This window comes from Chlamydotis macqueenii, chromosome 7, assembly GCF_036417535.1.
Source record: "Chlamydotis macqueenii isolate bChlMac1 chromosome 7, bChlMac1.mat, whole genome shotgun sequence".
Lineage (NCBI taxonomy): Eukaryota > Metazoa > Chordata > Aves > Otidiformes > Otididae > Chlamydotis > Chlamydotis macqueenii.
Genome location: NC_141562.1, coordinates 14,371,766 through 14,395,203, shown reverse-complemented (window position 1 = coordinate 14,395,203; position 23,438 = coordinate 14,371,766). Strand labels below are relative to the sequence as shown.

Sequence of the window (23,438 nt, the reverse complement as noted above, 5' to 3'; positions counted from 1 at the left end):
GAGAATGCGTCTCCTTTCCTGGGATGAGGATGCATTCCCTTTCCTGTTGTGGGATATGGGGATGCATTCCCTTTCCTGGTTTGGGATATGGGGATGCATCTCTTTTCCCAGTGATCCCAGCTTGTGTACCCCTCAGGGCACAGGATTCCCAGCTTTCCTCATTGGTACTTTGGGATATGGGGTTGCATCCCCTTTCCCGCTGATCTCAGGATGGCGTAGCCTTCAGGGGCGCGGGATTCCGGACTTTTTTGGGTTTATACACTGGGGATAGGGGGATGCACTTCCTTCTCCCGGCGACTTTGATCAGCTCAGCTCAGCCAAAAAAAAAAAAAAAAAAAAAAAATTCCTTCCCACGCCGGGAGTCGAACCCGGGCCGCCTGGGTGAAAGCCAGGAATCCTCACCGCTAGACCACGTGGGAGGGCGCGGGCAAGCGGCGCCCGCCCCCGCGCCTGCCCCCTGCCGGGCGGCGGAAGGAGCCGGACGCGGGGACACGGACACGAAGGGGTTGCGGGAGGGGGGCGGGGGGGGAGGGGGGGTGTCCCGCCCCGCCCACGCTCCGCGCCGCCGCCTCCGCGGGGACAATAGCGCGGGGGGCCATGTCGTCCGTCAGCGGCCGCCAGCCCAGCCAGAGCCGGGCCATCCCCACCCGCACCGTCACCCTCAGCGAGGCCGCACAGCTCCCCCCGGATTGCTGCACCACCCCCGGCGGCACCCTCTTCTCCACCACCCCGGGAGGTAAAAAAAAAAAAAACAAAAAAAAAAAACCCCAAAACCCACGTGGTGGTGGTGGGGGGGGGCGATATCGCGCCGTATCGCCAGCACGCAGCGCCTGCTCAGCGCTTTATTTGGGGAGGGGGGCAGCGAGGGCCCCACGCCCCGCGAAGTGTGGGTGGAGGGGTTGGAGGGGAGGGGGGGCTCTGCGCCGCTCTGAGACCCGCCCCCCCCCCCCCCCCAGGCGCCGAGCATCCCTGGTCCCGGGGGTCTTTTTGGGGGTGGCTGCCCACCCCTGCCGTGAGTTGGCCAGGTCTCTGCGCGGCGAGCGCCACGGGGCAGCGTGAACACCAACCCCAAATTGTCACCCGTGTACCCCTCACCGCCTTCTCCCTGCTTTATCCTTGTCCGGGGTGGTGGTGGTGGGGGGGTGCTCCCGTCCTTCCGCCAAAAAAAAAAAACCAAACGTCACCGGACCCGATCCCCTCCCTCATCCTCTTCTCATCCCACCCCGCTCCCCTCTTCCAGGCACCCGGATCATCTACGACCGCAAATTCCTGCTGGACCGCCGCAACTCCCCCATGGCCAAGACCCCTCCTTGTCACCTCCCCGATATTCCCGGCGTCACCAGCCCCGGCGGCGAGGAACCCAAAGCGGACGCCAACAACCTCAACCACCAAGAGGGCAAGCCGGCCATGGGTAAGTGGGGTGGATGGAGGGGGATTTTGGGGGTGGTGTGACCTCCCCGTCCCCCGCCCCGTCCCCTCACCCTTCTCTCTCTCTCGCCAGGGGACGACGCTCAGTTCGAGATGGATATCTGAGCGGGAACCACGGAGCGGCGGCGACTCCCCCCAGGCCTGCGCGCACCCCCACGACGCCTCAGCGGGATCCCGTCCCCGACGGCTTCTTTTTAAAACGTCCCACTTCACTCCTTCTGCTGCCCCCTGATCCCCCCCACCCCCCCCCCCCAAAAAAAACCCCTCCTGTTACCCCAAACCTCCTTTCGGCGGTCCGGAGCTGCCTCACCCCCTTCTCCCGGAAAATTTGGGCGGCTTCTGGGAGGAGGGGGGAAAAGCGTTGCTCCTAAAACCGAGCGCCTGCTTGCACCCCTGGGGAGTTTTGGTTTTTTTTTTTTTTTTCAGTTCCCCCTGGCATTTGGGGGAGGACGATGTTGGCAGCCCATTCCCTTCGGTGCTCCGGGCGCCCGCGTTCCTCTCCCACCCGCGTTTCTTCCATCTCGGCCCCTCGCCCAGGGGCTGCGTCCCTGACCCCCCAGCCGGGACTCAGAGCCATACGTTACAAAAAAAAAAAAAAAACAACCCTGCTTTTAACTTTTTTTGGTACTAAAAAGGGGCGCTTTACCGGCAACGCTTCTGTTTTTCGGGGCTGGGGACGAGCGCCGCTGGGAAAGTGCTTTTGGTTTTTTTTTTTTTTGGTTTTTTTTTTTTAAATCCCCCTCCTTTAAAATGTGAATAACACAGGAGAGAAATTCCCTCGGCGCTGCCGGATGTCTCAGGAATAGCGGGGCGCCGGGACGCTCCGCTTGCGGGGCGCCGTCCTGCGCTGCCTTTTCGCCCCCCGCCCGCGTCGCGCCGCCGCGGATAATAATTTTGGGTTTTTCCCTCCTCTCTCGGTGCGACTCTCACCTCGAAGAGCAGCGTTCGGTCCGGGCGCGCGCAGCGGGGGACGCCGCGGCGGTGCCGCCTTCTGCCCGCCGAGCCCGCCAGCCCCCCTTTATAGATATATTTTTATTTTATTTTAATTTTGGGGGTTTTTTTACCGCCTGTTGGAAGCCGCCAACAGCTTTGCGACCTCCTCAAGTGCCATTTTATCAACCTGAGTGCCTGCTCCATCCGCCCTCCCGCCCGCGCCGGGGTCGCTTCGGTACCCGGCCCCGGTGACCCGTCCCCCTGCGTCGTGGGGGTCGGGGTACGCCCCGCGTCGGCATCCCCGCCGCAGGCTTCTTGCACTTTTTTTGTCCGGTAATTTATTTCTCTGAGGTGTGTTTGGCGCAGGTCGGCGGGTTGCGAGCTCCCACTCCCCCTCGCAGCTGCTTTTCTCGCGTGGGGAGCGGCTGCCGCTCGTTTTTTTTTGGGGAGGCGGGGGAAAGTGGGGAAAAAAAAAAAAAAAAGAAAATAATTTGTCGCCGCCCGTCGTAGGCGCACGAGTGAGTGAGTGCGAGTAGAAATCACGTCTGCGTGTGGGTGGGTGGTGCTGAGACGCACACAAATTATATATTATATATAAAGAGATATATTTTCCTTAAAGCGAAGACCCTCGGGGGTCTCTTAGGTCCTCGGGTCGAGGGAGGGGCAGGGGCGGGGAGGGAGGGGCGAGGACATCCTTGGCGGAGCGGGGACGGCCACCGCGGATGCAGGGAGGCATTTCGGGAAACCTGCTCTCCAAGCCAAAAAAAAAACCTCCGAGGACGACTTACGGACAGGAGCTGGAGGGAAACCACTTTTTATTTTTATTTTTCCCTAAATGTCCCCTTTCCCGACCTCCTTTCGTCTCCGTTCCCCATCCCAGCGCCTTTCTCCCGGTTCTTTTTTTTTATATCCGAGCTCGGGGCTGAAGAGCAGGGAGGGAGCGCTTGGCCTCGCTGGGGATTTGGGGGTTGGGAGGTCACTTTTTTGTTGTGTTTTTTTTTTTTTTTCTTACCGTCTCTTCAAGCAGGTGTTTGGGAGGAGAAGAGCTCTCGCCCGTGGTTGCTGTTACCGTCAGATCAATAAAAATCTGGATTCTATTAAATCGCGGCGCTGGAGGTTTCTTCCGGCCGGGACTTGCGGTTCCGGCGGGATTTTCCCTTCCTTCGGGAGCAAACGCCGCCTGCGCTTCACCCCCCTCGCCGGTCGACCCTCCTTCGGGCTCGGCGGGATGTTTCTCCCCTGAAATCTCTCTTAAGGGGGTGCCCGAATCCCACCGGGGCGAAAAAATCCGGAGGAAAGCTGCGTTGCTTGGAAACAGGCGGCAAGGCTTTAAAAAAAAAAAAATATATATATATTTAAAAAAAAAATACATTTTTCCTTCTGTCACTGAATGGGAGCGATGCATCGTGAGTAACTCTTTTTTTTTTTTTCCCAATTCGCAGATGTTAGCGGATTTTGAAGCACGTGTGCGGAGGGGAGGAGCAAGGGGAAAGGGAAAAAAGTGCTGACGAGGCGTTTGGGAGCTCCCCTCTTGACGCGGCGTTGCCCATGCGATGCCAAGCTCGGGGCGGCCACAACGGTTTTCCTCCGAAATTTTGGGGTGCTTTTTAAAAAATTATTATTATTATTTTTTAAAATCCTGGCTTACGGAGCCGCAGCAGTGAGGTGCGCGGGGAGCCCCGGCTTTTGGGGCCGGTTTGGAAGCTAAAAATGGAGATTTTAAACAAGAAAGAAAAAAAAAATCGATGAGATTTCGGTCCAGGACCAAAATTCTTCATTGACAGTGAGCTGTAAGCGGACTAAACCGGGGTGATTTTGTACGCGGCCGAGCCGAGGAAACCTCGGTTGGATTTACAGCGCTCCGATCTTTTTCAAACCGGAGCGGCTGCGGCCTGTGACTCCGCTGGGGTCTGCCCTGCCGCGTCCGGCTGTAAAATTTGGCGGAACGGGGTGGGATTTAGGCCCGGCCGGTGTCTAGGATGCCGACGAACAAACTTTCCAGCCCTGCTTCCCAGCCCTTACCATTTTCGGACGGCCGCCGGGCTCCGTTTACATTCCCGGCCCACCATCCCAGCGCCGGTGAAGGCGTTCAGCCCGTTTTTTTCCTCTTTTTTTTTTTTTTCCTTCATCCCTTCGGCGTCCCGTAAACATTCGTTCGGCGGTGCCTGCCGGGAGCGCTGCGCGCGAGCAAGGCTGTAGCGCCGGGACGTTGGGGGTCTGGTGAGGGAGGTGGGGTTGGGGTCCTCCTGGATGGGGAGGGGGTCTCTGAGGGCTCAGGGTTCAGCCCGGGCTGGCCCGGGACGATGTTGCCACGCGAGGAGGTTAAAAATGAGAGGAAAGCGCGGGTTCCTCATGGCCCGCTCCTCAGAGTCGCACCAAGCCACGCTTTTGATGTGGGAGTTTTGGGGAGCAATCCCCCTTGGTGCGCTAAAGTGGGGGGCAGGGGCTCCCCGCGGGACCTCTCACACCAGTCCTGGCCTGGACCCAGCCGCACCCCCCGCCATGACCCCCATCACCCGCATCCTGGCCTCCTGTCCTGTTTTTGGGGCGGAAAAAGCTGTTTCGGCTCGGAAAGGGGCAGGCAGGGCCTGAGCGTCCCAAACCGGCTGTCATCCCTCCCGGGTGCTGTGGGTGGAGGGGTGCTGAGTGCTGGGGGTCCCCAAGGAGATGGATACTGTGGGTGGGGGGCTGCTGCATGCCAGGGGGGTCCCTGAGGAGCTGGGTGCTGTGGGTGGGGGTCCCTGGGGTGCTGTGGGTGGGGGGCTGCTGCATGCCAGGGGGGTCCCCGAGGGTCTGGGTGCTGTGTGTGGGGTCTGCTCTGTGTTGGGGGGTCCCTGAGAGGCTGAGTGCTGTGGGTGGGGGGGTGCTGTGAGCTGGGGGTCCAGGAAGGGATGGGTGCTGTGGGTGGGGGGAATGCTGGTGGTCCCCGATGGGCTGGGTGCTGTGGGTAGGAGACCCACGGGGGCTGGGTGCTGTGGGTGGGGGGGTGTTGGGGGTCCCCGAGGAGATGGATGTTGTGGCTGGGGGGGTGCTGCGTAGCAGAGGGGTCTCCGAGGGGCTGGGTGCTGTATGGGGGGGGGGGGGGTGCTGGGGGTCCCATAGGGGCTGGGTGCTGTGGGTAGAGGGGTGCTGGGGGTCCCCGGGGGGCTGCGTGCTGTGGGTGGGGGCTGCTGCGTGGCAGAGGGTCCCGGAGGGGTCCGGTGCCGCTGGCGGGGGTCCCGGCGTTGCCGGGGGGTGCGGTGCTGGCGCGGCGGGGCGGGCCGGGGCCGGGGGCGGGGGCTGTCCCGGGCCGTGGGGCGGTGCCGTGGGGGCCGAGCTGTGCCGGGGCCCCTCCTTCCCCCCCGCCTCCTCTCCCCGGGCCCAGGCTCGGCCGGTCGGGGCGGCCCCGGGGCTGCGCTCCCGCCACCCCGCTACCCACCCCCCCCCCCGACCCCCGGCCCCATGGGGCACCGGACGGCGCGGACAGCCCGGCGAGGGAGCTGAGACCGGACCCACCGCCAGGTACCGCGACCCCCCGGGACCGAGCATCCCCCCCCCCGACCCTCCCCGGTACCGAGCATCCCCCCCCTTCCCGGGACCGAGCATCCCCCCCGCCTTCCCGGGACAGAGCATCCCCCCCTTCCCGGGACCGGGCATCCCCTTCCAGGGGCCAGGCATCCCCCGCCCTGGACCGAGCAACACCCCCCATCCTGGTCCCGGGCATTCGCCCCGTCCCCGGGACCGAGCATCCCCCCCACGCAAGACCCCGCATCCGCCCCCCCACCCCGGTACCGGACACTCCCATAACCGGCCAGGCATCCCCCCATCCGGTGCCAGCTCCCGCACGCATCCCCTCCCCGGGGAGAGGGGGGGTCATTTCCCAGCCGTGTGCGTGAGGCAGGGGATGAGGTTTTTTTTTTGGGGGGGCGAAGCTTTATTTTGCCCCAAAACCTCAAACCCCACAGCGTGGGCATGAAGTACCCAAATCCCCCCCAGGGTGGGTTTCTCCTCTCTGTGCTTCGAACCTCGAGAAAATTGGTAGATGAGCAATTTCGGGGCCCCGTGTGTCCCCCCCTGGCAGTGTCCTCGTCACTCTTCTTGTCCCTTTTCCTATTTAAAATGAGTTTTTCTGTCCCTCTCGCTGGCCGGATGCCAGCCCCGCAGGAGGCTGACCCAGGCCATCCCCGCTGCCACCGGAGCTCCCCAAAGTGAGTTTGGGGGTTTGCGCCCCTCGGCTGCCTCCCTTACACCCTCTCCCTCCCAAAAAACATTTGAGGAGCAAGCTCTGAAATGGGGAGCCTGGCTCCGCGCTGGAGGATGAAGACGGAGGAGGAAGAGGAGTGGATGTCAGCGCAGCCCCTTCGTGGCTTGGGGAGCATCCGGCTGCGGGGTCTGGCTCCTCAGCCTCCTGTTTTGGGAGGTGGCGGGAAGCTGGGATCACCCGGTGATGAGTTCCCCGGGGGTACGTCGTGGAGGTCTGTGCGGGACGGGGACACCCTCGCCGCCCCGTCGCCCCGGGCGGAGCCGGGACGCGGAGGATGCCCTGCGAAAACTTCCAGAAACTCCATCCAAGCTGCGTTTCCTATGGCTGCCGGATTTTTCCGGACCCCTTTCCTCCACCCTTTCCCCTTTAGCGCCGGGGCGGTGAACGCCGCCTCTTCTCCCCGCAGCGCTCCGCACCGTGGTCCTCGTCGCGTCCCGAGCTGCATCCCGGTTGCGACGGATGGGGCGGTGGGGTACGGGGTCGGGGGGGCAGCAGGTTTTGGGGTGTCCGTGCTGGGAGCGTGCGGGCGTTGCGGCGGTGGGACATTTCCTTCCTGGAAGGCAGGAAGTGAATATGTCTTTGCACGAGCGACACGGAGCCTAAAAATATCCGGCAGGTCTCCATCCTGAGCGAAACCTCCTCCGGAATCCGCTCGATTTCGCTTTATTTAAGAAAGCGGGGTGGGGGGAGAAAGGAGCGTAGCGCCCCGTGCCGCCGCCGCGTGCGAAAGCGCCCAGCGCGCGACGCCGGCCGCGCATAAGGTGCCGCTTGTCTTCCGAAAGGTGCTGCGGCTCGGGGAAAGCGATCCCCCCCTCTCCGTCTCCTGTAAACGGAGCCGGCCTCCGTCGCTCCGCCAAACTTTTCCCCCCTCGTCGGGAGGGCAGGCGGCGGTGAGCTATGAATAGCGCAAAATCATAGCCCTCGCCTTCCCGAAACGCCCCGGCCGGCCGGCGGTTTAAGGCATTTTGGGTCGCGTTGCTTCCTCGCCGTATTTCTCCTCGCAGCAAGGCGGGCGAGCGATGCGCTTTGAATAAGCCGGGGCTTAATTTGTCATTTCTCACCTTTCCTTTTTGCTTTATTATTTTTATTTTATTTTATTTTTTTTTTTTTTAATAAGCCAAGCTGCTTCCTTCCGGCATCACCTGGAACAACAGGAGCCCGGTTCCCACGCAGCCGCTGCTCTGGGATATTTCCCGACACGCGCGAGCTCCGCTGGCGAAGGGCTTGCTGTTTCTGCTTTATTTTATTTTTGCCGATTTATTTATTTTATTTTTCTTTTTTAATTTTGCAAAAGAGGGTTAAAGAGCACGCGGGGGCTCGGCTCCGACGCTTCCTCTGGGATTCGGCGATGCCCCTCCGGCAGCGCTGGGCCTTCCTGCCGGCCGCTGCGGTGTTTCCTGCCTCCTCGCTTGGGTCAGCGGTGCTGGCTGCCCCCCGATCCCTCCTGGATGCATCCGTCCCGGCTCGCTACCGAAAAACTGCTAGGGCTGCCCCGGGGAGAGGGGTGGATGTGTTTCGGAGGATGCTGCGGTTGCTGCTGCTTCCCAAAGGGCTTTGCATTTTATTTAAAAAAAAAAAAAAAAAAAATCCCACCTATAAAATAACCTGGGGACGCACGGAGGGAGATTGACTTGATTTATTTCCTGCTGACAATGAGGCGACCGGGCAAGCGCACGCTTCCTCCTCATCGCGGCGGCCGGGGGCAGATGCATCCTGCAGCTGCAGCCCCGCCACACCGCCCCCCTCCCCGCCCCCATTTATATATTTAGGCCATTGTTTGGCTCCGGCTTTGAGTCCTCGCCAGGTTCCCGGGGAGCGGAGGTGAGCCCGGGGTGGAGAGCTGAGCACCGTACGTCGTCGTGACATAGGTGGGACAGGAGAGGCCGTGGAGCCCGCCAGCCGTCTCCTCGGGATGCTCGAGCGGCATCCCGCTGCCGGCTGCGGCTCCTCCGGCTCGGAGCGGTCGCCCACAGCGCCCGTTTTGGGTAATTTCGGTGCTTTCTAGAAGACGCTCGCCTGCCCCGACCAAAAAATGGGGGGAAAGAAGCCAAAATGTGATTCCCCCTCTCCATTCCAAAGCCCGTTTCCAAACCTACCCGGCGTATTTTACAGCTGTTAGTTGCCGGCGCGGTGAAAAAATAATCCCCGGGGGGAATTACGGCCAAGGTGGGCGACCGCGCCGGCTGCTTTTGAGGAGACGCGCCGATTCTGAGCAAAATAAGGGAAAAAAAAATTACAAAAAAAGGGCGTTCTGTCCAAAGCCGTGAGCGCCTGCTCTGAAACACCCAAACCCACCGTATATTTATCTTTTTTTTTTCGTTATTTTTCACCTCAACAGTGCTCATGTGAAAGAAAAGCAGGAGGGGGCTTGGAGAAATGGCCCTGGCTTGAAGCAGCTGGGATATTTTTTCTTTTTCCCTCCCCTTCTCCCGCGTGTAAAAGAAACCGGGCGGCCTAATGGTGCAGAAAATTCCCGCTACGGCAACAAGTTTTCCGCGGAGCAGGGGAAGGAAGATGGGGAGGAGGGGGGAAAAAAAAAAAAATCTGTGGCCGGGGCACGGCCGCTCTGGAAATAGCACATTTTCCGGAGGCTTTTCCCCCGCTGGAAGCATTCGCAGCTGCCGGGGGCATGGCATTCCCGGGGATCGCGGGGAAGGAGTGATCCCGTACCGCTTGCGAGGCAGCTGAAAGGGGCTTGCAGAAGCGTTTGGGGGGGCTGGGTTTAAAAGCCACCCCTCTTTTCCCAGCGCCGCCCGTCGCTTCCGAGAGCAGCTACCATCCCCTTTCGGATGCCACCGGGGTTATTCCCCATCCAGCATCGGCAGGAAGGAGAATTTTATTGGGAACCACCTGGGTACGGGCGGGCAGAGAGGTTTTTTTGGTGGATTTTTAAAATTTTTTTTCTCTCCCAGGCTACCCCCTTGCCACCCCTCGTTCCGTCGGTGGCGGGGATCCGGCCCCGGCTGGCGCGGACAGTCGGCGCATTGTCCTGGATCGCTGGAGTGTGGCAGGATGCTCCTGGCCGCCGCCAGCCTCCCCGCCCCGGGCTGCCCCTTCGGCTTTCATCCACGTTTAGGGACAAACTCCCTGGGGACAGTGGGTAAAAAAGAAAAAAAATAATTCCTCTTCCCTCTCCTTCTCTCCTTGTTTTCCCCTCCGTCGTTGCCGTCACCTCCTCGTCCCGGCGCAGCCGCCCGCGGATGATGGGTACGACGGCCAGCGCGGCGCAGCAGACGGTCTCGCCATCCCAACCGGAGAGCGGGGCGCCGGGCGACGGCGGCATGGAGGACCAGCGCTCCCTCAGCATCCACTCCTTCCAGACCTTGGGGCTCCACAACAGCAAGGCCAAGTCCATCATCACCAACAGAGTGGCGCCCGTGGTCATCACGTAAGTCCTCAGCAGCCTCCTGCGTCACCTCGCTGTCATCTCCGGACCTCGGTTTTCTACGCCATCATCCCTAAATACTGCTTTTTTTTTTTTTTTTAATGATATTTACCTATGCCATTATTATTATTTTTTTTTCTGCACGTGGCTTCGGCAGGTACAACTGCAGGGAGGAGTTTCAGATCCACGACGACCTCCTGAAGGCCAACTACACGGTGGGACGCATTTCCGAGGCCGCGCTGGAACACTACCTCGTGCAGGTGAGCGTCGCCGCCGCCCCGTGACAAAACCTTGGGGTTTGGTGACCTCAGCTTTTCTTTTTTTTTGGGTCTGATTTTGAAGACCACCAAGACAAAGCCACTCTTCTTCCCACCTACCTTCAAGCCTCCTTGCTCGAGTCCGCTCGTTCCCCATCTCCTCTCTGCCCGTCTCGTTTTCCAGGGGAAATATTTCATGGTCAGGGATGTTTACGGCAAATTAGACGTCTTGAACACTACCGGCAGCTGCGGCGCTCCCAATTTCCGGCAAGCCGGAGGAGGTTACGCCGTCTTCGGCATGGGGCAACCCAGCCTCAATGGCTTCAAGCTCGTGCTGCAGAAGCTGCAGAGAGAAGGCCACAAGGTTGGTGGGAGGGTGGAAATTGGGGTGGAAAAAGGCAGGAATGCTTCTGGGCAGCCTCAATTCCCTCTTTTTCCAGGAGTGCGTCTTCTTCTGTGTCCGCGAGGAGCCTGTGGTCTTCCTGAGGTCAGAGGGGGACTTTGTGTCCTACACCCCCCGGGGCAAGGAGAACCTTCATGAGAACCTACAGCGGGGGCCGCCGGCGGAGAGCCTGGAGCTGGCCATCCGCAAGGAGGTGAGGTGTGGGGCGGGATGGGGGTCATCAGCCCAGCGTCTGTCCCTACCACCGTCCCCGCCTCGAAGGTGGATGGAGGAGGGTCATCGGAGGTGGTGGTTTTGATGGTGGTCCCCACCTTCCCGTAGATCCATGACTTCGCGCAGCTGAGCGAGGGCGCCTACTACGTCTACAATGACGTCGAGCGCTTGCGGGACGAGCCCCACACCGTGCGGGTGCAGCGCGAGGAGGACATCCAGGTGACGGAGGAGGTCTACCGCCGGCCCGTCTTCCTCCTGCCCTCCTACAGGTGCTGCCCTTCCTCCTCCTCATCCTCACGCCTTTCCATGGTGGGGACAAATTCCCCGTGACGCCACGGCCCCCTCCTCCTAACGAGGGTTGTCCCCGTGCCCGGCAGGTACCACCGGCTGCCCCTGCCTGCCGAGGGAGCCCCTTTGGAGGAGCAGTTCGACGCCTTCATCTGCTGCCTCAGGGTGAGCCGAGCCGAAGCTCCCCGTCTGCGGGCCCGCGTTGTTTCGGGATTTGCTCCCCATGCCGTGCTGGGGAGTGTGGCTCCCTGAGGGCATCTTCTCTGGTTTTGGCTTGGTGCCACCCGCGGTTGCATCCCGTTCCCGTTCCTGTTGGCCATGCTGGAGGACAGCATGGTGGTGGTAGACCCGGCTCTCCTGGATGCCTCCCCATCTCTTTTTCCACCCCCAATCCTAGGAGAGCCCCAGCCTGCTGCTGCGGGACCCCGGCAGACCCCCGCCAGCGCTCCTTTTCGGCTGCCAGACCGGCGTGGGCAGGACCAACCTGGCCATGGCCATGGGCACACTCGTCCTCCACCACCACCACCGAGGAGCCACCCAGAAGCTCGAGTAAGTGGGGCAGCCCCCGGGGCTGGGAACGGGGGGGATGCCCATGCCCCTGGGGCCGGTTTGATCTCCCTCTTCTTCCCCCCACCCAGCCTCCCCCATCCGCCAAAAACAGCCAGGGACAGGCTTCGGGTCATCCAGACCTTCGTCGAGACGGTCCCCAAAGGCCAGCAGATCGTCGAGGAGGTAAGGGGGTGCCCTCGCCGGTGGGCACTGATGGGGTCCCCCCCCCTCCACGCGGGGCTCGCTGAGCGATTTTCCGCTTGCTCCCGCCAAGGTGGACGGTGCTGTCGCCGCCTGCTCGGAGATGCACGACATGAAGGAGGCCATCTACGAGTACAAGAAGAAGCTGGAAGGGATCGGGGAGGACTATCAGATCCAGGTACGCTGAGGAGGGGGAGCGCTGGGACGCACGCTGCCCGCGCGGGGCGATTTATCACGCTGTTTTCGCACGAGGACCAGAAGAATGTAAATTCTGGGAATCCGAAGCTTCCTGTGAGCTGGAAATTTCCCAGGGACGTGAAACCTGGAAGGTTGTGGAGCTCCTCTCTTTTTTTTTTTTTTTTTAATTTATTTTTTTTTTCCCCAATTGTTTGAGCCATAAAATGGAGCAGGCTGGGATTTGACAGTAAGTCCTTTTTTTTTTTTGCCACCCTCTTTTGTGGCAAACCCCAAATTTTAACCCCCTTTTGGGGCAAATTTGGGTCTGTTTGGTGCCGCTCTCGTGTGCGGCGGGTGAAGCTCCGAGCCTTTCCCCGCTGAGGAAGGCTACTCTGTGTCATCCTCGACGCCGGGGAACCCGAACAGGCCGGGGCGGAGGGGGATTGCCGTAAATTAGCGGCCAGGCTGTGTTTATTTGAAGGCCGCTCGGAGCAAGAACAGGTTTAAACAATGGCGAGCGGCCAGGAAAATCTGCTGAGAGCCGAGGAGGATGAGGAAGGGAGGAGGGCTGATGCTCGGCCGTCAAAAAACCACCCCAAACCTGGCCTGTAAAACCCCATCCCGTAGGATTTTTCGTCGGATCCTGAGTGGAATGGGGGGGACGCTCGTGGACGTCACCGGGCCGCGGAGGTGGTCGGGGTGCGGGGAGGACCTTGCATCAAGCAACCCCCCCTCTTCCCTCGGGTTCCAACCTCCCGTTAGCCTCTGGATAACGGAATTGTCCCGTCGGGTCCGGTTGGACCCGCTCCCGCCGCGTCCCTGGGCTTGTTCGAGCCGGAACGCAAATCTACGTCCGTACGCGTCGTTTCGTATGGAAAACGGGAAATGTTGCGTTTAAAGAAGAAGAAAAAAAAAAAAAAAAATTATTCCAGAGTGGATTTTTTGGTTTCCCGCTCACCTTCGGCTGTGGAAGTGGGTTCTTTTTGGACAAGCAGCTTGGTGAAGGCATTAAAAAACCATTCTGGGAGGCTTAAATGGTATTTTTGCCCCTTTTCTCCCCAAAACCTGCTGCATTAAAAAAAAAAATAATATATATATACCTCGGGCCTGTTTGGTTCTTTCTTGATTCTTCCAAGCCAGCCGCAAGCAGGCGTGCGCAGGGATTTTTTCCGGCTCAGGGCTGGGGGAACGGTGGGCGTGGGGCGTCCCGAATCCCACCGGCCTTCGCTTTCAGGGCAGCAGCACCAAAGAATACTTCCTGCAGAGGACCCTGCAGAGCCTGGAGCGCTACTTCTACTTGATTGCTTTCAACTACTACCTTCACGAGCAGGTAAAAAAATAAAATAACCCCCCCCCCACCCCAAAAAACTCCTCTTTTGCTTTTTTTTTTTTTATTATTTCTCTGCGTAACGGGAGGGAAGGGGTCTCCAGCTCCGAGTTTCCCAAGCAAACGCAGGGGTATTTTTTTTCGGTGGGATGCGCGTGAGCCCAGGCTGACGGCGCGTCCCCCCCGCTTCCCCGGTCTCCCCCCCCACCGCCGCCGGCAGTACCCCCTGGGCTTTGCCCTCAGCTTCAGCAGGTGGATGTGTCGGCACCCGGAGCTGTACCGGCTGCAGGCGGAGATGAACGCCTCCGAGCTCACGCTCACCGGGGATATCGTCACCAAGGGGACACGGGTGCTGGTGAGTGCTCCGTCCTGGATGCTGGGATGGGGCTGGCCAGAACGGCGCCTTCCTGGGACGCTCACCCTCAAAGAGGTTTTGGGGGTAGGAGAAACGAGGGGTTTCCCCTGTCGTAGGGCGGGTCTGGAGGTCTCCAGGTCCGTGTTGGAGGTCTCAGGTCCGTATTGGGGGTCTCAGGTCCATGTTGGAGGTCTCCAGGTCTGTGTTGGGGATCTCCAGGTCTCTGTTGGAGGTCTCCAGGTTCGTGTTGGGGTTCAGGTCTGTGTTGGCCACCTCCGTTCTACATCCTGCCTGCATCTTCCGCAAGGATGGGCATGTTGGGGTCTCCAGGTCCTCATTGGGGTCTCCAGTCCATGTCCTGCCCGCATCCTCCACAAGGATGGGCGTGCTGGGGTCTCTAGGTACTTTTTAGGGTCTCCAGTCCACGTCCTGCCTGCATCCTCTGCAAGGATGGGCGTGTGACCCCCTGTGCACACAGATGCGTCCAACCCCATGGACCCAGGGTGCCGGGATGCCGGAGCATCCCGGGACGTGAGCTTTCTCACACCACGATGGGGCGAAGGAGGGCAAGGCTGTTGGGGTCCCGCCTCCGAACCGTGGCCGTGCAGCTTTGAGCCCCAGCTTGCTGGCATTGGAAGGGTTTGGAGTCTTCTCCTGAGCGGGGACCAGGTTGTGGCGCGGTGGGAGGGGACGCGAACCCCTTGCCCAGGCTTCGCTCTGTTGCAGGTGGCGGATGAACGCTTCTGCCCGGACGTGCTCAGCACCGCCAAGGAGATGAGCGTGGCCAACTTCCGACGGGTGCCCAAGATGCCCGTTTACGGGACGGCGCAGCCCAGCTCCAAGGTGAGGGGTGCCCGCGCCCTGCGGGCGGGTGGGCGGGCGAGCTCCTAGCCCTCCCCTCACCCTCGCCCCCCCCCCTTCCCCTAGACCCTGGGGAGCGTCCTGCGGTACCTGACGGACGCCAAGAGGAAGCACGGCCGCGTCCTCTGGATCAACCTCCGGGAAGAAGTTGTCCTGGAGGGGAACGAGCAGATCTATACGCTACGGGAGCCGGGGCACCTGGAGGAGCCGATCCCCGTGCCCGTCGCCTCGCCCCAGCAACTGGAGGTGAGCTCCTGCCCACCGTGGAGACGCCGGGTGTGCTGGAGGTTTCTGCCTCGGGCAGAGCGAGGCGGAGGTCCTCCCCGGAAGAAGGCAGCCGGGAAAAGGAGAGCGGATGTTCCCAGCTGCGTTTCCAGAGGAGACAGGCAGCGGAGGAGCGTGGCTGCCGGCGGCAGCGTGGAGGAGCTGCCCCGGGACGGTTGGGGAGATGATGCTCCTGAGGGTTCCCGTTGAGCACGGTGGGGACTGTGGTCGTGGGAGAAGCGGTGGCCGGGACTTGGTGCGGGGTTTTGCGCTGGCTGCGGGGTGTTTGAGAGGAGTGTCAGCCTGCATTTAAAAAAAAACAACACCAAAAATGATTAAAATCCTGAAAAATTTAAGACGAGCAAGTCTTACGGTGAGGTTTTCTCGGTCCTCTGCAGAAACTGGAGGCTACTCTGAAGGGCGACCTGCTGAAGTGCCAGAAGTGGCTGGAGGTCTACCTGGAAGCGGAGAAGCAGATGAAGATGTTCAAGAGCTGCCTGACCACGCAGGAGATATTCAGCCAGCAGAAGAACGCCTGCCAGGGCCTCACCTACCGCCGCATCCCCATCCCTGACTTCTGCGCTCCCAAGGAGCAGGTACCCCGGGGTCAGGATGGCGCCGCTGCCTCCTCCCCGAATCGTCCCTGCTGCTACGGGGGAGATGGGCTGCACCCATCCAAAAAAAAAACCCTGACGTTGCTCCCGGCAGGATTTTGACCGGCTGCTGGAGGCGATGAAGAGTGCTCTGGCCGAGGACTCGCAGGCAGCCTTCGTCTTCAACTGCTCCAGTGGCCAGGGCAGGACCACCACGGCCATGGTCATTGCTGTCCTCACCCTCTGGCACTTCAACGTGAGTACCGGGGTCGGGCTGGAGCCGGGGCTGCTGGGGAGATGTGGAGGATGCCGGGGGTCCTGGTGGTTTGGGTTCAGGGTCTACATTTCTGCTGGTGGGCAGTGGAGAGGGTGCCGTGCAGCCCCTAACGTCCCGACCCTCTCTGACCACCCCAGGGCATCCCCGAGATGAGCGAGGAGGAAATCGTCAGCGTGCCTGACGCCAAGTACACCAAAGGGGAGTTCGAGGTGAGTCCTTGGGCCTGACTCGGGTTTAGGGGTCCCCCTTCCAAGCCTGCACCTTGCTTCCCTAGCCACAGCGGTGTTTTTGGAGGGGCTGGGTCCTCTCTCCGGGCAGGGACGGAGCAGTCAGGTGGAGGCGAGGAGGCACCCGGTGAAGCCCCATCATCTCCATCATCTCCATCGTCTCCATCTCAGGTGGTGATGAAGGTGGTCCAGCTCCTGCCCGACGGTCACCGGATGAAGAAGGAAGTGGACATGGCCCTGGACACCGTCAGCGAGACCATGACACCCATGCACTACCACCTCCGAGAGATCATCATCTGCACCTACCGGCAGGTGAGCCGTTCCCACGCGCCTTCTCTTCCCCGGTGGCACGGGATCCGATCCCGGAGGCTGCAGCCGGCTCCGGGACCAGCCCCGCTGAAGGTGGCTGGTTTCTTGGGCTGAAGCTTTCCGGCACGTCACTGGAGAGGTGCCAGGGCTCTTTTTGGTCTTGGTCACCCAGTGCTGTCTTGCACCCCGTGCTGTCCTGTGTCCCACCTGCCCGGTGCCGTCCTGCATCCTGGCCAGCATCCTGCCTGTCTGGTGCCATCCCACATCCCGCATCCCACCCGGCATCCCGCATCCCACCCATCTGGCACCTTCCCGCATCCCACCCGGCATCCCGCATCCCATCCTGCATCCCAGCCCTCCAGTGCCGTGCAGCCGGCAGAGGGCAGGGCCGGTCCATCCCATTCCATTCCCAGCCCCGAAGGCTCCTCTGAGCTGGAGAAGGGACCCCATTTTCGGGAGGGGACCCATCCATGCCCACGCAAGAGCCATCGTCCCACGGCCGGCCACGGCTTGGTTTTACCTGGGAGCTTCTGTGCAGCTGATGAAGGGAAGAAAATATAATTTTTTTAGATTTGGGGTTTTTTAACTCTTTTTTTCTGGAAGACAATTCCCGCCACCTCCTCGCCCCTTTATCCCGACGCTTGGCTCTCCGGGACCAGCGCGTGGGTGTTCCTGGGCCGTATCCTGTTTCCAGACAAACCGTATCCAACTCGCCCCGGGTGGGAAGCGAGATAAGCAGGGAGTCATCCGCTCCGCCCGCACGCTCTGCCCAAGGACGAGCCTTCCGTCGCCGCCTGCCTTTTGCGTTTCCCTCATCCATCCCGTCGGATTTGGCTGGGCTGGAGGGATGCACGCGCAAATGCTTTTCAATTTTTATTTCTAATTTTTTTTTTTTTTCCCCCAGTGATGGGCAGCTCGGAGAACTCCAGGAATTGCATAGCCCTAGGCAGGCTTCCCAGGCTTTGCCGTTTTGGAGCGTGCCGGGAGATGATTCCCAGGGATAGGGCGAGCGGGAGGGAAGGAAAAGGCGTTTTGGTCCTTGGTTGGGTTTGTTCCTACCCCTTCCCGCCCCTAACTGGGAGGGAAAAAATAGGAGGGTGTGGGAAAATAATAAATAATAGGAGAACGAAATGATAGATAATAGGATGATATAATAAAATTTAAATAGGATAAGGTAATGAAATGATAAATAACAGGATGATAAAATAAAAATTAAATAGAATAATATAACAGAATGATAAGTAATAGGACAATAAAATAAAAAGTAAAGAGGATAAGATAATAAAATTATAAAAATAGTTCTAGAAAAGAAAAAGTAAAGAGGATAAGATAATAAAATGATAAATAATAGGATAACAGGACGTAGAGAAAGCGGAGCTTGCTTGTCCCCCTGGGAGCGGGTTGGTGCTGGCACCGGAGTGAGGAATTGCTGCTTTTGGGGATTTTTTTTTTTTTACGCCGGCTGGCTCTTTATTCCTTATTGATTATCGATTATTTATTAATTCCTGGCAGGGGCATTGCTGCAGGGCTCATCTGTCCTTAAAATAAGGGCTGTAATAATAGTATATATTATTTTATATGTATTAAATAATACAATAATAGGAGGTGTGACGGTCCCCAGCCTCGGAGCGGGGCGCTGGGTGGCTGCCGTGGCCTCTCCTGCTCCGGCGGCGGAGGCCGAATCCAACCAGGGGATGTTGGAAAGGGACCCTTTTACATTTTTTTTTTTTTTTATTTTCCCCTGGAGAAACGCTTCGCGGCCCAGGAGCTCACCCTTTCGGGTACAGTTTGCACTTGGGCATCTATTCCTGCCCCTCGGGCACGCGTTTAAGCGCTCCCTCCTCTATTTTGGGGGGGTTGGACAGTGAAGGGGAAGATTTTATCCGCTGGAAACCACGAGGTAATGAGAGCCTGGACCGCCAAGCCCCGGTGGCAGAGGCTTATTTTTGTCCCCAAAGCCTCCACGGCGGGAAGCCGGGGTGGTAGGATGGAGATCTCACGTGGGATGGAGAACGGGGCCGTGGATGCGGACCGGGAATGCGGGTACCGCCTCAGCCCACGGTGTCTTGCTCCTTCCAGGGGAAGTCGGGCAAGGACGAGAAGGGGACGCGGACGCTGCGGCTGAGGAGCCTGCAGTACCTGGAGCGCTACATCTACCTGATCCTCTTCAACTCCTACCTGCATCTGGAGAAGAAGACCTCCTGGCAGCGGCCCTTCAGCCTCTGGATGCGCGAGGTGAGGCTTTTGCCTGCCGGAGCCACCGGCCTCGTATTTACAGGGTGCCGCGAAGCAACTCCCCCCATCTTTATTTATTTTTTTTTTATACGCAGCCCTTTATTGTGGAGAGCTCAGGAGTCTTTTTTTCTCTCCCCGGGTTTGCCCGGCGCTAAGCGGGCAGCGCCTGCCTTTGTGGGAAAAACCTCGTCCCTCTCGCTCGCCTCCGCCGGCGCCGCTAATTCGTATTGGCGTGTTTGATCCGCCGGGCGGGAGATGAAAGCGGCGGCTGCCAGCTCCGCTCACCGTCCGCCTCCCTCCCCATCTGGCTGGAAGGGGCCGCGGCGAGGACGGGTGCCCACCCCGGCGCGGCATCCCGGTTATGCCGCTGTTTGCATTGCCGGGCGGCGTTGGGGGAGGCGGCGGCTGGGGCTGGAGCGTGTTTTAGCGGAGGTGTGCGATGCCGGCTGCGTGGGCTGAAATGCGTCTTTTCCTGCTGCATTCTCCAATGCTGCTTCCTTCAATGCTGCTTCCTCCAACGCTGCTGCATCTTTTGCTGCTGCATCCTCCGGTGCTGCTGCAGCTTTTACTGCTGCATCCTCCAATGCTGCACCCTCCAATGCTGCATCTCTCCAATGCTGCATCTCTCCCATGCTGCATCTCTCCCGTGCTGCATCCTCCCATGCGGCATCCTCCAATCCTGCATCCTCCAATGCTGCTGCATCTTTCACTGCTGCATCCTCCAATGCTGCTGCGTCTTCCAGTGCTGCATCTCTCCGTTCTGCGTCTTTCCATTCTGCTTCTCTCTGTGCTGCATCTTCCCAATGCCGTGTCTTCCCCGTGCTGCATTTTCCCAATGCTGCATCTTCCCAATGCTGCATCTTCCTCGTGCTGCATCTTCCCATGCTGCATCTTCCCATGCTGCATCATGCCATGCCGCATCTTTTCCATGCTGCTGCATCTTTTCCATGCTGCTGCATCTTTCCCGTGCTGCATCTTTCCTGTGCCACATCTCTCCCATGCTGCACCTTCCCAATGCTGCTGCATCTTTTACTGCTGCGTCCTCCAATGCTGCATCTTTTACTGCCGCATCACCTTCCAATCCTGCTGCACCTTCCAATGCTGCTGCATCTTTCACTGCTGCATCTTTCACTGCTGCATCTTCCATGCATGGTTTTACATTCGGCCCCGCGGCCCTCCCATTCTCTGGAGGCGGGGGGAAAACACACCCAGCCCGCGGATAAAAGGAGCCTTTGACCCCCAAAGCGCCCGCTCCCGCTGCATAATCCCGGCGTTTTTCGCCAAAACAAGGCACCGTTGTGGCTTTTTGGCGGGAGGGTGCCAAAGCCAACAAACCCTGCAGCGCCTGACCCCGGCAGCCGGGAAGCGGCGTATAAAAAGCATCCCAAGGATGCTGGGGGGGAGTTAAATTCTGCTTCTCCTCCTGTTTTTCAGGTGGCGGCGGTGGCGGGGGTCTACGAGATCCTGAACCAGTTGGGTTTCCCAGAACTGGAGAGCCTGGAGGGCAAGTCCCTGTGCACGCTGCGGGGCCGCTGGCAGGCGCAGGCGGCCACCTCCCGCCCTTTCCGCGGCGACTTCGTGTAGGCTCGGGGTTGGGGGGGGGGGGTGGGAGAGAGGAAAAAGACCGTTTTCCCCAAAACTGGGGGGTGTGGGGAGGGGAGGGGCGAGCCCCGCAACTGCCGTAGAGCGTGGGGATTTCTGGGGTTCTTTTGGACGCAATAAAAATATTGTAAATTAAAAAAAAAAAATCCAAAATCAATCCTTTTAGGCAGCATGCACACACAAATATATATTTATGTGCGCACCTATGTGTGTATATATATTATAAGGAAAGGAGAAAGGGAAGAGTGAAAAAAAAATGTTAAAAAACGTTAAGATGCAGAGGAGGGCTCCAATTCCCAAGAGGTCCCTCGTTTTTTTCGACTTAACCATGCATTTTAGTTTTACTTTTTATTTTTTTAAACACAAGAGGCTGCTGATGCTGGGGTTTTTTTTTTTTTTTTTCCCTCTTTTTTTTTTCTTTTTAACGGAGCTTTCTGTCTTCACGGAGCCGCAGCGCGTCTCCTGCAGGCTCCTTCGCTTTCTGCCGGGCTGCGGACCTGCCCCCCGGCACCAACTCTTGAAAGTCCTGCCCCGTAGCCCTGACTTAATTAAGCAGGGTTTTTTTAATTGCTTAGGAAATCCCAACCCCTTTAATCTGGGTAACGAAGGCTGAAGCTTTGCGTCACTTGGGCTGGGGGGGCTGCTCAAAGGTTTCTTTCTGCTTTCCCACCGTCCTAACAAGCGATTTCCAAAAGTAATTGCCTGGGGGGGTGGGGGAGAGAAAAAAAAAAAAAAAAAAGCCTTGGAGATGGGAACGCGTTTGAACGTGGAAAATCAACCGTGCTGTATTTATTTCTTCTTTTTCCCCAGGCTGGGGAGGCAGAAAGCCAGCTCAGTCTCCCAGGTGATCGGGGGTCCCAGCGTAGGGGGAGCGGGGCTTTCAATTTAAGCTTTACGCTTACATTATATTCTATTTATATCTACATGCATTTACATTTCCATTATATTCTATTTATACTCTCTGTATCCTATAGAATAGATATTTATATAGACCATATTTTAAAAGCAGCTATTGGTGAGATGGGGTTAACGAGCTGCCAGGAGCGGCATTTCAACCCAGGGAGGCATCAGCAAGGGGTCTGCGGACAAAAATATTTACAAAAAAAAAATCTCAAAAGGGTGCTTTTATATATTTTTTTTTTTAAATGCTGTTTTCCATCAGTTGGATCTGCTGACCTTTTCACTGGAAATCACGTAGTGTGAGGTGCAGGGAGCAAAACAAGCCTTTATTTTTCTTTTATTTTTTTTTTCCACCTCTTTATTACTCCTGACTCCCCTCTACCCAGGTTTTTCAGAGCTGGCTTTGCTCAAACGAGGAAAACTCGTCGATTGATGCCATTGATTTTCACACAAACTGCTTTTCTGCAGGTTTCTGACCCTGTCTTCACTTCACCATGCCGTACTCCTGTTCCTCTGCGCTCTCCATCTTTTTGCTCAGGGCTTTGTGCAGGGATGCAGCCAAGGGGATCCAAGGTTATTTTCGGGGTGGCTAAGGAAATATTTAAAGCCCAGCCACTGATCCTAATCCTAAGGGATTGATTTTGGAGAAGGAAACGCGGATCTCTGGCTGGTTTTCCATTGGAGCGTCCTGATGGAGGAGCATCCATCCATCTACGGATGGTAGAACATCTCCAAGGTCTTCCCAGCTCTGCATCTTGTTTCCATGGAGAGATGCAGGGCATCCCTACAGCTCTGGGTACCATCACCCTTTATTTATTTTTGGGGGGCTTTGTTTTCTTTCCAAGCCCTTTTCCCCAAACCTGCAGGCTCCTGGGAAAATGGGGAAGAGCCGGCTTTAGGGACGTGATGTCCGCGCTGCCTAAGGACGTGGAGCCAGGCTCCGTGTTACGGCCGACGCTCCCCCAAAATCGCCCGGCGTCCTGCCGTTCCACCCGCGTTTGTACGCGCGGGCTGGGGGTGGCTCATGGAAACTCTTATCATTGCGTTAAAAAAAAAATATATATACATATATACCGACTCCTTACTCTGCTATGGGAAAAGCCGTTCGTGGCATCATCAAATTGGGTTGGTTTTTTGTTTTTTTTTTTTTTGGCCAGTTTGGGAGTCCCGCTCCATCATCGTAAAAGCAGTGAGTGATTTTTTTTTTTTTTTTTCCTTCTTTCTGGGGGTAACGCAGCAACGGCCGCTTTTGTAGCTGTGCTCTGCTACTGGTGAACAAATTTTATTTTTTAAATAGAGAATTAAAAACCTCACTTATATATAACGAGACGGGATGAACCTGTAACCATTGGCAGCGCTAACTGGTATTTGCCGTCCATCCAGGGATAAAGGCTGTCTTCTAAATCCCTATTAAAATTTATTTTAATATAAAATAATTACAAAAAGAAAAGGGGTAAACCTTTTTGCAGCTGCGTAAAAGCCTCACGGCTTGATCCCTGGGATATTCGGGGCCAAAAGTTGCTGCGTAAGCGTATAATATGTGCAATAAATAAATAAATACAGAAAATCACTGCCTGGGCAGGGTGAAAAGGTGGCCCAGCTCCTTCACCCATCCGCGAAACTCCCCTCTGAGGGGACCCCCACTATTTTGTTAAGATGACCAACAGGCTTTTCTTTTTTTTTTTTTTCATTTTTCCACAAAAATACAGCTGTTCCTGGCCTGATTCTCCCTTTCCGCATCTTTGCATCAAATCGGGGCCCTGGCCAAGGAACCCCCTCTTTGCGCTCCACAGAGGTAAAGGGGATGGGGCTCCTCTTCCCTCAGCCGGGGGATTTTATTTTCCCCTCCCTCCTTCTCCTACGGGTGAGTAGAAATCCTTGGAAGCTGCAATTCACGTGGCTCTCTGTTTTTTTGGTACGTCGAAAGGGGAAAATACGCCGAGGAGCCAACGTTCCACTGGCACGCGGGGCTGCAAGGGGAAACCTGCCGCAGCCCCAGCTGAACCGCCGCAGCTATCGGGGGCTTCAGGGCTGTGATTTTTTTAAAAAAAAACCTTTTTTTTTTTTCCTATTTTCTCCACCCAGCTGTGGCGGCTCAGTCAGCTGTACCCGTGTCTCCTGGACGTCGGCTTTCCAAGCGCTAGGATGAGAGTATTTCCCAAATGCCAGTGAAAATCAAGCGTGTTTTGGGGCTGGGGATGATATAATTTCTATTTTATGGGGGCTGTGGGTGGGCCGGGGTGAAAACCACACTGAGGAGCTCTGACATAGCAGCTCTTTTAAAATAATAATAAGAATAATGATAATTTCCACGGGTTTTTCTTTCTGCGATGCACCTCTCTAGCAGAACCCCCTCCTGCCCAAACTGTTGGACGTCTGCAGACAGCGCATCTGCGTTTCATTTTATAGCT

The 23,438-nt window shown here is 57.8% G+C and overlaps 2 protein-coding genes and 1 non-coding gene across 3 annotated transcripts; 2 read left to right on the top strand and 1 right to left on the bottom strand.

The window, feature by feature from the left end:
- Positions 1-347: 347 nt before the first annotated feature.
- On the bottom strand, positions 348-419 carry TRNAE-UUC (transfer RNA glutamic acid (anticodon UUC)). The gene has a single exon. It is a non-coding gene; the product is annotated as a tRNA-Glu (tRNA).
- Positions 420-542: 123 nt separating this feature from the next.
- On the top strand, positions 543-1,675 carry EIF4EBP2 (eukaryotic translation initiation factor 4E binding protein 2). Its single transcript, XM_086752720.1, has 3 exons — positions 543-736; positions 1,241-1,411; positions 1,502-1,675. The coding sequence occupies exons 1-3, from the start codon at positions 598-600 to the stop codon at positions 1,531-1,533; spliced, it is 342 nt and encodes a 113-aa protein (XP_086608846.1). The 5' UTR covers positions 543-597; the 3' UTR covers positions 1,534-1,675.
- A 4,056-nt stretch (positions 1,676-5,731) lies between these two features.
- Positions 5,732-20,177, top strand: PALD1 (phosphatase domain containing paladin 1). Its single transcript, XM_086752595.1, has 20 exons — positions 5,732-5,862; positions 9,795-9,992; positions 10,147-10,249; positions 10,431-10,610; positions 10,687-10,842; positions 10,971-11,131; positions 11,240-11,315; positions 11,548-11,699; positions 11,789-11,882; positions 11,974-12,078; positions 13,312-13,407; positions 13,625-13,759; positions 14,486-14,602; positions 14,687-14,866; positions 15,283-15,480; positions 15,593-15,733; positions 15,892-15,963; positions 16,153-16,293; positions 18,370-18,525; positions 19,960-20,177. The coding sequence occupies exons 2-20, from the start codon at positions 9,805-9,807 to the stop codon at positions 20,107-20,109; spliced, it is 2,601 nt and encodes an 866-aa protein (XP_086608721.1). The 5' UTR covers positions 5,732-5,862; positions 9,795-9,804; the 3' UTR covers positions 20,110-20,177.
- Positions 20,178-23,438: the final 3,261 nt, after the last annotated feature.

What these genes read in the sequence shown, in the direction of transcription:
- EIF4EBP2 (XM_086752720.1), top strand. Translation starts at nt 598, where the DNA reads ATGTCGTCCGTCAGCGGCCGCCAGCCCAGCCAGAGCCGGGCCATCCCC. An exon ending in CTTCTCCACCACCCCGGGAG is followed by an intron (nt 737 to 1,240) that starts GTAAAAAAAAAA and finishes CCCCTCTTCCAG; the next exon opens with GCACCCGGATCATCTACGAC. An exon ending in AGAGGGCAAGCCGGCCATGG is followed by an intron (nt 1,412 to 1,501) that starts GTAAGTGGGGTG and finishes CTCTCTCGCCAG; the next exon opens with GGGACGACGCTCAGTTCGAG.
- PALD1 (XM_086752595.1), top strand. Translation starts at nt 9,805, where the DNA reads ATGATGGGTACGACGGCCAGCGCGGCGCAGCAGACGGTCTCGCCATCC. An exon ending in GCCAGCAGATCGTCGAGGAG is followed by an intron (nt 11,883 to 11,973) that starts GTAAGGGGGTGC and finishes GCTCCCGCCAAG; the next exon opens with GTGGACGGTGCTGTCGCCGC. An exon ending in CCTCGCCCCAGCAACTGGAG is followed by an intron (nt 14,867 to 15,282) that starts GTGAGCTCCTGC and finishes GGTCCTCTGCAG; the next exon opens with AAACTGGAGGCTACTCTGAA.